At 42.6% G+C, this 12227-nt stretch overlaps 1 protein-coding gene across 12 annotated transcripts in view; it reads right to left on the bottom strand.

Annotated features, from left to right (window-relative positions):
- The window catches only part of MAP7D3 (MAP7 domain containing 3), a 47085-nt gene that overhangs the window by 17818 nt on the left and 17040 nt on the right, over window positions 1-12227 (bottom strand). For 3 of the 12 annotated variants that reach the window (XM_053273808.1, XM_053273810.1, XM_053273817.1), the window contains exons 5-11: window positions 11222-11333; window positions 10150-10170; window positions 6607-6708; window positions 4310-4408; window positions 3093-3188; window positions 1797-1922; window positions 25-167 (exon numbers count right to left, since the gene is read on the bottom strand). In XM_053273808.1, coding sequence (XP_053129783.1) covers window positions 25-167; window positions 1797-1922; window positions 3093-3188; window positions 4310-4408; window positions 6607-6708; window positions 10150-10170; window positions 11222-11333 — 699 coding nt within the window. The remainder of the gene's footprint in view (window positions 1-24; window positions 168-1796; window positions 1923-3092; window positions 3189-4309; window positions 4409-6606; window positions 6709-10149; window positions 10171-11221; window positions 11334-12227) is intronic. The other 9 variants (XM_053273811.1, XM_053273809.1, XM_053273812.1 and 6 more) reach the window with 9 other exon arrangements.

The following is a 12227-nucleotide window of genomic DNA, read 5'->3' on the forward strand; positions in this document are numbered from 1 at the left end:
AGAACACAACGGAGGTCAACCAACCTGTGCCGATTCCAGAGAAACGTTTTCCGAAGGGTCGGAGGCCTTCAGCCTGTCGATGCTGCGGCTGCGCACAGGCACTTTGGGAACATGGACTGGGGAGGAGATGGCGCTGTTGGAAGCTGAACGAGGACAGAGGGGAGATTCTATAAAGTTAGGAATTTGACAAGACAAAACACACCACCAAGGAAACACCAGTGGGAAAGGGAAGAGGAGGGGGTCGGGGTGGGGAGGAGACAAAGAGAGAAGGAAAGAAAAAGACAGTGCTTGTTAGGAACCCAACCAAGAGTCACCACAGGAACTTTACAGTGCAAGAGATCATGGAGAGAGACATGACACCAACACAAATTGTACCACACTTCACAGAAAGTACCACAAAAAAGGAGAGTATGAAAGAAGCAGGCTGGTGAAAAACTAAAAATGAAGTGTTTTCCCCACACAAACCTAAGCTCAGGTAGCAATATTTAACTTCCGATTCGGCCAAAAAAATGCTTTTTATTCTAGCTTAGTTGAATGGGAGAATCCATGCACTTTAGTGAAAACAGATTTTGTCCCCACATCCTACTATAGCTTCCAAAATCACGCTATACTGAAGAATTCAGTCTCACTGTGTAGTTTTTAAATTTTTGTGCTTTTACAGTTTTTACAGCGCTATAGTTTTTATAAACTTTTATAGTTTTTAGACAGCCACATAGATTTTATAGTCTTACATCTTCTATGGTTTTTAGCTTCCACAGCTACATAAGGGTTTTTGTTTGTTTTTAACGGTTTGATAGTTCTTACCAGACCCTGGAATTCCAAGCTTCTGGGTTCCTGGAACCTCAGGTCTTGGGATGCCTACTAATGCCTCTTATACCTTGCAAACCTTTGTGCTTTTCATATGCTTTTAATGCTTTGTACTTAGGTTGGTCTAAGGCCGTAATAATAAACATGGTGATTATTTGTTTTGCATTTTGTACGTAAGAAAATGTGTGTCTTGTGCTGAGGTAGAAGGACTGCAAGCCTGCGGGCAGGGCCTGTCTTTAATTTACTGCACAGTGCTTCGTTTTGAAAGTGCTTCTGAAATAATAATTGCTACTACTTCAATTTCACTCAGTGGGGATTCAGATGACCCAGGGGTCATGGAGCACCAATGCCAGCAGGCATCAGGACTGAACAAAGGAAAGCGAAGTTAAGAGTGATGAAATTCTGTCACTGCCAGAAGGATGGATTCCTTGTAGGCCTTTGTTTAAAAAGAGGGAGAAGTTGTAGCAGACTTTGGAATGCAATGTGGTAGGCAAACAGGTGTTGGGGGTGATGCCTCAGCTAAGAGCATGTATGGCATCAAGAAAAAAAGGGTTCAACCAGCGCAAAAACTCTGCAAGTGCCACACACAATCTGTTAGTTTCTGATTGGCAAGAATTAAAAAAAAAAGTAAGTTGACAAGGCAACTCAGCAAGGAATCTTCCTAGAGAAGCATTCTAGAGAGAACGGAACTCTGATCCTAAATCTCGGCATCCGAAGGTCTGTCTGCAGTACATGAAGATCCTGCCGTGCCAAGGCTACTGCTATCTAGCTCAAGCATTTGGTGCTGCAAGAACAAACATGCAAAGTTGACCTTTTGCCCGACAGCAGCTTCCAGACTCATGTTGGGAGAAACCGGAACATGACCATCTGGAAGCATGTGATTTACCCAGATTAATGCTCACTATCCTGTGGTACACTGGAGCTTGCTTTGGTTCTGCCTGGAAGAGGAAGCGCTGGCCACATCTGAATTTCGACTGCATGCCTGTTACCTGAGGGATCTTTGCCATCAGCCGACAGAGAGGCAGCACTTTTACTCCTAGCTAGGGAGGCCTGGGTGGGGGCCAGCAGGCGGCTGATCACGTTGCTATCCAGAGGGATGAGCTGGGGACGACGAGCTGGATGGTGGGAACAAACCAAAGAGGATTCAACATAAAGTCCAATAATGAAGCAAGCAGTACACGGGAAGGGAAAGTGGCTCACGTCGTAACATTTTGGGGAGGAAAGGACATTGTCGGGAAGAGAGGAAGAGCATACTGCAAGCCCACACCACTTGCACTGGGTGTGCGGATGATGATGCCTGCTTATACCATAGACGCACTTATAACACTTTGAGGAAGAGTAGGGACACACGGGACAATGTGGCCCACATCATATGGTGGGGTTCAGCTGCCATTTCCATAACCGCCAAACAATTTCACATTTATATGAGAGAGTCTGGTATAAGGAGGAGAGCAATGGAACAGCACAGCAGGGTAAAATAATGCAATTTGACAGGATTGCATTGTTTGCCTTCTAGTAACTGTTTTAGGGATAGCAAATGACACACGGAAAGAAAGGACACGCGAAGATGAAATGAAGCTGGAACAGAGATTCAATTTAGTTTTGTGGTGTTCCTTCCTGCAAATGCAAGCATGGCGTAAGGTTTACAGCCAGGTCCGTGGCATAAGACAGAGAGACCTTGCAATTTCAAAAGAGCAGTTAGTTAAGAGCAAAGCCTTTCTTGCCCACACAGAAGTTATTACACAAATTTAACGGCTAGATTAATATGCAAAGACTACAATGGAGTACTCCAAGATGCCAAGCAGCTCTTAGGAAGTATAAAACTTGATTAGAAAGGGAGAATTGTTAGAATTATTGGACAGCGACAGCTTCATCCAAACAAAGCCAAGATACACAAGTCTAGGTAACTACTGTGGGTGAAGAGAACTTAGTTCGGAAACAGGAAGAGAGAAGTTTTAGGTATACAGTACGAACCACGATGCAACAGCATTGACCAATATTGCATTGTTAAATGCATAATACAAATCTGGCATGTTTCCCCCACGATCAGTTGGATGTCCTTAAAAGATCTGGTCTCCACTCAAAAGCAGAGTAGCAAAGCTACAATATGGCTAGAGATGGTGGGAGCTGCAGTCCAACATCATTTGGGGGCTCAAGTCTGAGAACCCCTGAGTTAACTAGTAAGTCCGTTCAGCCTCCCCAGTGTTAAAACAAGCCTAGTCCAATTTCCCCTCTCCGTCAAAGATTAATTTTAGAGGGCGCTACTTGTAGAAACAGTTATCCACCTGTTTTTTCTTCATTTTGAACATTTTCTAATTCAGAAGATTGAAGTTTATTGCTCATTCGGCTCAAGGACGAGCTCCTCTTCTTTTCCACTCCTCCTAGATACCAAACACAAGGATTATTTTCAAAGTGTGTTCATGGAGTCCAGGGACCAAGGTGCCCAGATGTGTGGGGCTATCAAAGCATCTCTAATTGGGAACAAACAAGCAAGGCAGAGATATTGCCCTGAAATGTATTTGTTTCATTTCCTAGGCAGAAACTTTAAAGCGGAGTCCGCTTTACAGAGCTACAGAGTGGACCGATTTAGAAATAGGGTGATTTAAATCACTAAGAAAAAAAAAACCAGTTTAAGTCAGTGATTTAAACAATGTTCAACTTTCTAACTCTTATTTAATGAGCAAGTTTTATACTAATTGGTTGCTGTATCAAAACATGTGTTTGCAACTGGACAGAGCTTTCATACTATCCAGGAGCATACATCATCCAGAACCGGATCTGAGGGTGATGGGAGTTGTAGTCCATCATCATCTGGGGACCCAAGATTGAGAACCTCGATTTAGATATTCATATAATACATACATTAAAATGACCTAATATTTACAGTATAAATATGTGTCATATTTACAGTATAACACTTGACCTCAGGAGTCACTTTTTTGCGCTTGGTTTGCTCTTAGAAAACCAAGAACACACAGAAAAAACAGGCTTTAACACAGACAGGGGGCCATGGATTTAGTTTTAAGAGAGTTTTAAGAGATGGCAGACTTTAATATGTATGTTTGTATTATATTCAGATATAATTTTAAAGTAGATTTTTAAAGGGACTTTTAATAATATTGAATTTAATAATCCAATTTAAAGCAAAATCAGATTTAGATTTTTATATATATATATATATATATATATATATATATATATATATATATATATATATATTTATCCACCCTGTAGAAGCAGTACACAGCTGACAATGCAAAAAGCTGAGGCAATGGCTAAAATCCTCCTAGAAAAGCCCCACCAAAATGAAACACTCTGTACAATCCCTATTCATCTTAACGAGCAGGAGAACTTCCTGGTGGGCCTGTGCCTTATACGTCACTGCAGACAACAAGAACACTGTTCAGATTTAAAGTTCTTATTAACAAAACCTTTAAGAAGTCAGTTTTCATTAGCAAATATCCCCCCCCCCTTATTTTTCCAAGAAGTCTGTTTGCTGCACCTTTCTGTTCCACCTGTACACCTTTGGGCACTGGCTGCTCAGAATTCACAGGAGCTTTGTTATTCAGTCTGTTTAATGAAGCACTTCTTTTAGTGGTGCCTGCAAGGAAAAATTCGGGCCGTGGTGAAGTCTGCATACATTTCCATGTGCAATCAATCAATCCGTCCCAGTGTTATGATTTACTAAGAAAAATCATCCTGTCCAATTTGAGTTGCAATCCATACAAAGCCCCGTGGAGCTGAAAACAGGAAACATATCCTTGATTCATTCAGAGCAATTATTTCTGAGACTGCAAGTCCTCAACTATGCAAACTGTTTTCCTCAATTGGCAATGATGGCTGATGTAAACACTATATGCTGAAAGCTTTGAAAATCCTGTGCTTCACAAATGAAGACACTTGTCCCACTAATGAAAAGCTGATTTCCAAGCCCAGACTGAGCACTGTTGGACTCAAAGCAATTACGACAAGTGCACAAAGAGTTGTGTGCACACGCATGCGCACGGGCACACACAGTTGTATTTTTCAATGATTAAGCAGGGATTTCAGATCTTGCAAAATAAATTTCTTCGTTTGAAATGTTTTTATCTGACTTGTACCCTGACACAAACTACCTAATGGCACAGCTCGGGAAATGACTTGACTAGCAAGCCAGAGGCTCCCGGTTCAAATCCCCACTGGTATGTTTCCCAGACTATGGCAAACACCTATATCGGGAAGCAGTGATAAAGGAAGATGCTGAAAGGCATCATTTCATATTGTGTGGGAGATGGCAATGGTAAGCCCCTCCTGTATTCTACCAAAGACAACCACCGGGCTCTGTGGTCGCCAGGAGTCACCAATGACCCAACAGCATATTTTATCTTCCTCTGACACAACTGCTACTTAAATTATCTACTTAATTAATGCAGAGAATGACGAAGTTATGCAGTTACACATGCAAGTACAGTTTGCCACTTAAAATAATGTGTTATTTAAGGAGGTAGTGGTCTCGTTCTCACAAATCACCGATGAAATGGTAAGCCCATGATGAGGAATGAGAACTCATGATGGAACGCTCTTCCACACATCAGGCCCAAGGCCCATCTAGTAAAGCATCCTGTTTTGCACAGTGGTCCATAATCGTACAAGGACACAACTGTAGCATGAAGTGGTACAGCCCAGGCATGGGGGGTTTACTACCTCATCTGCCACTCGTGAGAACTAGGCCAGAGTCAGGACAGGCAAGTTACACATTTCCTACCTTTGCAGAAACATACGTTTCTATCCACTGAAGGTCATTTGCTATGAACAGCTGAGGGAATCTCTCTCTGACAGAAAAACCTGGTACAAATGGCCCTCGTTACCCGCAGGGTCCTGGCACCCACGGTTTCAACTATCTGCAGGCAGGTCTTAGGGAGCTGCTTTCTTTATCCATGGTATAAAAATAGGCCAAAAATTCGCCTATTTGCAATTGCTGAGTGACTGGAAATGACCTCGGTGTAACTTTTGCCCGCCATTTTACAACAGGGAGCCATTTTGAGGCTTTTTCTGTTAAAACACATTTTTGGGTGTGTGTGTTAATATTTGCCAAAGATTCAGCTGATTTGGGAGTTTTCGGAGGCATTTCTGGAGGCCTGGAGCCATGGAGAGAAAAGTACTGTTCATTTCTTATTTCTCCCCCCACTTCCATTTTTTTGGTTCTCTCTCTCTCTCTCTGTACACACACTTGCGGTTATAGGTGAGAACGGAACACCTGCAAACAAGGGCCACCTGCATATCATGGAAGAACCATGTACAGACAGGGGTATGTTACTTGGGCAGGTTATGAATAAAACCTGCCCTGGCAGAACAGCTCTCTACTTTGTGCACCACAGGAAAAGAATCCATACCTTTCTCCAAGGAGCAATGGCACTGGCCCTCCCACCTGCTGCAGACAGTAAGAACTCAAATGCAACTTAGGGAAGAAAAGATTACCACCACGTTTCAGAAAGCTGGCCATTTAGCTGTGGATCAAAGTGAAGTGCTTGCGATTGAAAGCATGCAAATCCTGAAGGGTTAGTATGAAGGAGGAAGCATTAAAACGCGTGCCACAATTCAGCTTTCTGAATCCCAGAACCAAGTCGAGGGGCTGCGAAGTGTTTACCATGACTCTTCTGTTCTAAGAGACATCACATCCAGCAACCACTGGGTTGGAGACGTGTACAGTCCACTAGATCAACAAAATGGGTAAAACACATTTTAAGAGACTAAACATCACGGAGAGGTTATAAAGGAAGAAAAGCACTGCCTTGAACGACTTTGCAAGCCCACACTTACTCTTGCTTGGAGAATTAAGAAGTGCCGCAGAAGACGAGAGGCGCTTATTGATAACCGTTTCTGCTTGCTTGAGGTTTGCGGTGGAAGTGGAACGCTTGCTAGCTGAAAAAAGAAATTATTACTTTAGCATTTGGCTCCACTTCTGGCTGGTCATTCCCCGTTTCTGTAGAGTTCTCCTTGGAAGCTTAAGTATAACATCCTGAAATTATCAGGCATGGTGAACTGTAGTTAGTACAGTCAGCATCTAACAGATTAATAAATATGCTACACAAATCACAGCTTTTCTGATGTGGCACTCAAGGTTCTCCTCCTTTCTAGGTGAAATGATCTTTACAGGGCGATAAGCTGAAACTAGAACTGGAGTTAGGCAACACCCACAAAAGTCTGCAGCAGAAATCATTTCATGTTTTTCAGACCTAGCACTCAATATATATATATTTTAAAGTTATATAAATAACCGGATGTGTTTCCATGGCTGTTTGTTCAGGAAGCACAGATGTGGATTGCAGCCTGTATATAAGAGCATATAGTATTGCCCTCAAACCACACAAAAGTAATCCCAGAAGATCCACTTCACACAGATAACACTGGTGCCCACTCAACATATAACACAATGTGAACATCAGTAACGAGTCTGAACGATATATTCATCTCTGTTAAAACACCTTCTTTTAGTGAGAAGTAAATAGCTGGTCATGCTGCAAGCACCACAATGCGACAGAACAGAAGTCTGGAATTGTGCACAACATGATTACTTAAATACATATTGCTGAAGAATGCAAGAAATATTAATGACAATGCTGTTAACACATTAGTCAGTAAACCACACAAGAATGGCCAAGGCAGCTCCCTGACAGATTTTCCCCGTTTATTATACACACACCCTCTGGATGCAACTAATGCAGATTATATATATATAGGTCTATAAAATCATGCATGGTGTGGAGAGTGGATAGAGAGCAATTCTTCTCCCTCTCACATAACACTAGAACCAGGGGTCATCCCATGAAAACGATTGCCAGGAAATCTAGGACCAACAAATGAAAGTACTTTTTCACACAAGGCATAATCAAAATGTGGTGACAGCCAACCACCTGGGTGGCTTTAAGAGAGGTTTGGGTAACTTGGAGGAGAGGTCTAACATCGGCTACTAGTCGGAGGGCTATAGGCCACCTCTAGCCTCAAAGGCAGGATGCCTCTGAGTACCAGTTGCAGGGGAGTAACAGCAGGAGAACAGGCATGCCCTCAACTCCTGTCTGTGGCTTCGAGCGGCATCTGGTGGGCCACTGTGTGAAACAGGATGCTGGGCTAGATAGGCCTTGGGTCTGATCCAGCAGGGCTGTTCTTATGTTCCACATAATATGTCTGAATGGGAAACTGGGCATTTTGACTATGAGGACTGCTGCATTGTTATCCCAACTGGTTCCATCTGTTGGAAGAGATACCAAGAGGAAAGCGGATTGAAGGAGATGAGCCACTCTGCTTTTAAAGGGGCACCCTTTAAAATGTCCACGTTATCACAGCCAAATTGAGATGCATTTGCATGGGACTTCTCTCATTTTAAAGCAGGAAACTCGACTGATCCCGAATAGTTCAACATAATTTCAAATCTTGGGAGAGAATATTTCAACACAAATGACTGAAGAGCACTGCTGGGACATCTTCTAGAATGACTGTGTATTAGGCAGGCAATACAGATGATCCTACAGTAGGCACCAGTTCATTCTGTCCACCCGGGCAGGACTTCATGAACTGGACATCTCCTCCCACTGAAGTTATGTAAGTTGAGAGGAAATAAAACTACAAGATTTCCGACATTCAGGAGAGAGCAAGAACCAATCACTTCTATGCAGCGCTGTAGCATGTGAATAGTCCAGAAGTTTATCTGGGACTATACCTGACACTGCAGTAAGTAAGTTAGCCCTGCAGCAAATTGGACATGCAAGACACCTTGAGAAGCCCATCATTCACGCACAAGAACATAAAAAGATCTTTCACTGCAGCACAGGCGGAAAGGCTCATGTTCTTAGCAGAAGGGGCTGTCGGGAACAGGAATCACTGTAGTAGTTCCTGAAAGGAAGTTTTTATGGAGCCTGCAGTAAAACCTCCTTTGAATTTCTTTCAAGGAAACACTGTATTTCTCCTAATCTAAAAATCTACACCAGCATAGCGCAGTGGTTAAGAGTGTTGGACTAGGACCGGGAAGACCCAAGTTCAAACCCCCATTCAACCATGAAACTTACTGGGTGACTCTGGGCCAGTCACGTATCTCTCAGCATAACCCACCTCACAAGGTTGTTGTGAGGATAAACATAACCCTGAGCATCTCGGAGGAAAAAGCGGGATATAAGTGTAAATAAATAAATAAAATTAATAATAATCATATAGAATTTAAGAAATTTGTGGTCTGGAATATGTACAAGAGTGGATTTTCTGAGACAGCATCCTTAGAAAGACAGCTCTGGGCACAAACTTGAGAAAGGAAAGCACTGGAGTTATCAAACAATCAACAGATAAGTTAGGGCATCACTCTGGGACTGGCCAACAAACCCTAAAAGCAACGTCACCTATTCTCTCATCCAGGGAGAATTCCAGGGTACACACACACACAGAGCAGGGCAGCAACATCTTTATCTTTCAGGTTCTGAATTGCAAGGATGATTCTGTTTTCATTGATTGGGATAGGTAGCATTAGGTCTGAGGGCTACATGCAGCCAGCTAACCCTTCCCCAGATCTCTCTTGAATAATTGCTCTGGTGTGTGTCACCAAACAGCAGCAGCAGGGTCAAGATATGGCTCAATGGCCATGTAATCCCTACATCTGGAACAGTTTAAAATGCTGCCACTTAAAAGCTATGAAAATAAAGAAGCATCTGAGTGCTTAGCCTTCCCACGGAAACTAGACTCTCTATGGACTAATCAAGGAACGTCTCAATTTTTCTTTGAAAGATACAGGTGTGCTCCTAAATCCATGAAGTGTGGGCAAACAACAGAATTCTATCTATCTAGAGAGAAGATACAGAAACTCCAAACACATTTTCAGGGAGCATCTTTCCATACAGAACATTATAGTTCATACACTATACTTGTATGGATGCTTAGAGCATAGATATAATTCTTAAGTGTATGTATTTCTCAAGGTAATCCAGGATATGCCAGATTCAGTTCACAGAAATAAAGGACTGGCTGGTTGGATGGATGGATAAGTGGATAGGGGAGGATTTTTTTTATGGTGCAGTGGCATCTAGACCACATTGCACCAAACACCAGATTATGTTTCAAGCTGCCATCTCTATGGTTATCTTCAGCTCATGCAACCAGGTCCCATGAATTCTCAAGTCCTTAAGAAGACAGACAGCTGTGTTCAGACAATTGGCTGGTTGGAAGGGAAATGGCCATGTACAAATTAAAGCAGGTACTTAAGCAATGCAGTCCAACATAAAGGTGACATTGCTTAAATCTAGCCAGTAAGCATGAGAATGCCAACACAGGTGGTTAGTTTAAAATAAGAGAAAGCAGACAGACCACTTCCACTGGACCCACCTTCAGCTGTAGATGGTGGCTCTGTAGAAAAAAGTTTAGACTAAAATCACTATGATGAAATAAGTATGACAGAAGTCAGGAGACAAAGAAGCATCACAAAATCAGGGGGTAATCTCAGGATTCATGAACAATCCTTAAGTAATTGACAACTGTAGCCAACTACAGTTGGCTACACAACTCAATTGCTTGTCAAAGTAATTGACAATTTTTTTAAAAAAAATCCCTGTGCAAGGAGATTACTTTATTTGTCCAAATTCCCTTAACTAGGCCCTCTATCCTTACAAATATACCATTCCAACCAGAAATGGAATCAAAATGTAGATTAAAGAAGTTTACTTCCCCTTAAGTATTTATGCTGACTGGGAAAGCAAGAGACTCTTTCAGTGTCAATCACCAGGAAATATCTCTGAAAATCCTCACTTACTTCAAGCCTAACCATTCCAGCCATGCTACAAGCACAACCTGTCAAGAGTCTTGTGTTACCCTATAGCCTGAAGCTTAATAGGTTTTAAGATAGGCAGCTTGGGCCATACCACAAGTCTCCTGCCCACACCAAGGAGCTCTAATCCACATGACTATTTTAGAGAGTTGCAAGGTCTCTATGAGATAGATTTTTTTATTTCCATGGAAAAGAGGAAGAGGTGTGCATTTCTCTTTGCCCAATAATAGTTGATCATCAACAGGATACGCCCCATTTGGATGACACCTTCAGGCCCACACAATTAGAAAGGAGGCGTGTTGAGAGTGCACCCATCAGGACATCCTAACGCTTTCCCGGCATATCCCTTTATTGTGTGGGGAGGAACTTTTTGCCCAAATGGCTGCTTTGCCCCACCTCAAGTGATAAAAGGGTGTGCTGGGAGGGTGTCAGGATGCCCCAATGGGCACATTCTCAGTTCTTCCCCTTTCTAATTGCATGGTTGGTAAGGTATTGTCCAAACCAGCCTGATGGAAGCTAAACTTCCAATTGACTTTATCTACTAACTATTTTGAACACCTTTACTTGTACATCAAACACACCACCCTACTGACAAGTGTTTGTTCTTTCACACAGCAGGCCAGCAAAACCTACCTGTCTTGCTGTCTGAATCCGTTACGGAGCCACCCCAAGACCATCTCTTCTGCCTGGTGTCTAGCCGCTGGCTCCGCTCTAAGGTACGGTGCACCACTGCTTCATAATGCTCCTGTTAATTTTAAAAAAAAGATTATACACACCCACCCCTGTCTGGGCTTCAATAGCGTCGACTGCTGTTGTGCACACAGCTCTGTGAAAAACAAGTGGAGAATTTCTTCTCCAAGGAGTTTACTGTTAACAAAAGGCCTGTTTCTCTACATTAAGTAACTAATTAGGATTCAAAAGGAAAACACGTGAAGACTGCAGGCACTGATTAGTCACAACCTGGTTAATAAAATTGCATTAGCTCTAATCTGTGCTGGTACTACTGTTGTGGGCAAAAGGCCCGGGTGATTAACAAACTCTGTGTGTGTGTGTGTGTGTGTGTGTGTGTGTGTGTGTGTGTGTGTGATTTCTGGCACTACATACTAGCTCATCTGCTTCAAGATAAGGAAGGTGGAGAGCAGGATATTGTTGGCATGTGAATTTGGGGATTTTAAAGATTAAAATGCATGATTAAAAGATATTCAGAATCCCCAAGCGCAGTTCTGAATGGATCCTACAAAACAGTGAACCCCAAGAGTCTTATAAGTAAAGCAGGAAAGAATGTGGTGAGGGAGGGAACACAGAATGGCTAAAGCATCAATCATTCCAACCACAAGCAGAGTTTACAGTAAGCTTCCATTCATGATGGAATATGGCAGCTGTGCACCACAGGTTCTGATGGGTCACTGCCACATGCAAAGAGAATCAGAGCCAATAGCCAGATTTTGCAGAGGATGCATTTTGTGCCTTTAACTGGTTGGCAAATTGTCTCTTTGGTACATAATTCAGTGATGGCACAGGAGCCCTGTCTCAGTTGGAATTTGGCAAGTTACAAAAAGTGTCTCATACACGGTCCTCCAATTTCTCTACCCTGGTTGGGCTAGTGTTTTCTTAGACAAAATGGGTCACGCTAGCACAA

The sequence above is a fragment of the Hemicordylus capensis genome, chromosome 11 (assembly GCF_027244095.1).
Source record: "Hemicordylus capensis ecotype Gifberg chromosome 11, rHemCap1.1.pri, whole genome shotgun sequence".
Lineage (NCBI taxonomy): Eukaryota > Metazoa > Chordata > Lepidosauria > Squamata > Cordylidae > Hemicordylus > Hemicordylus capensis.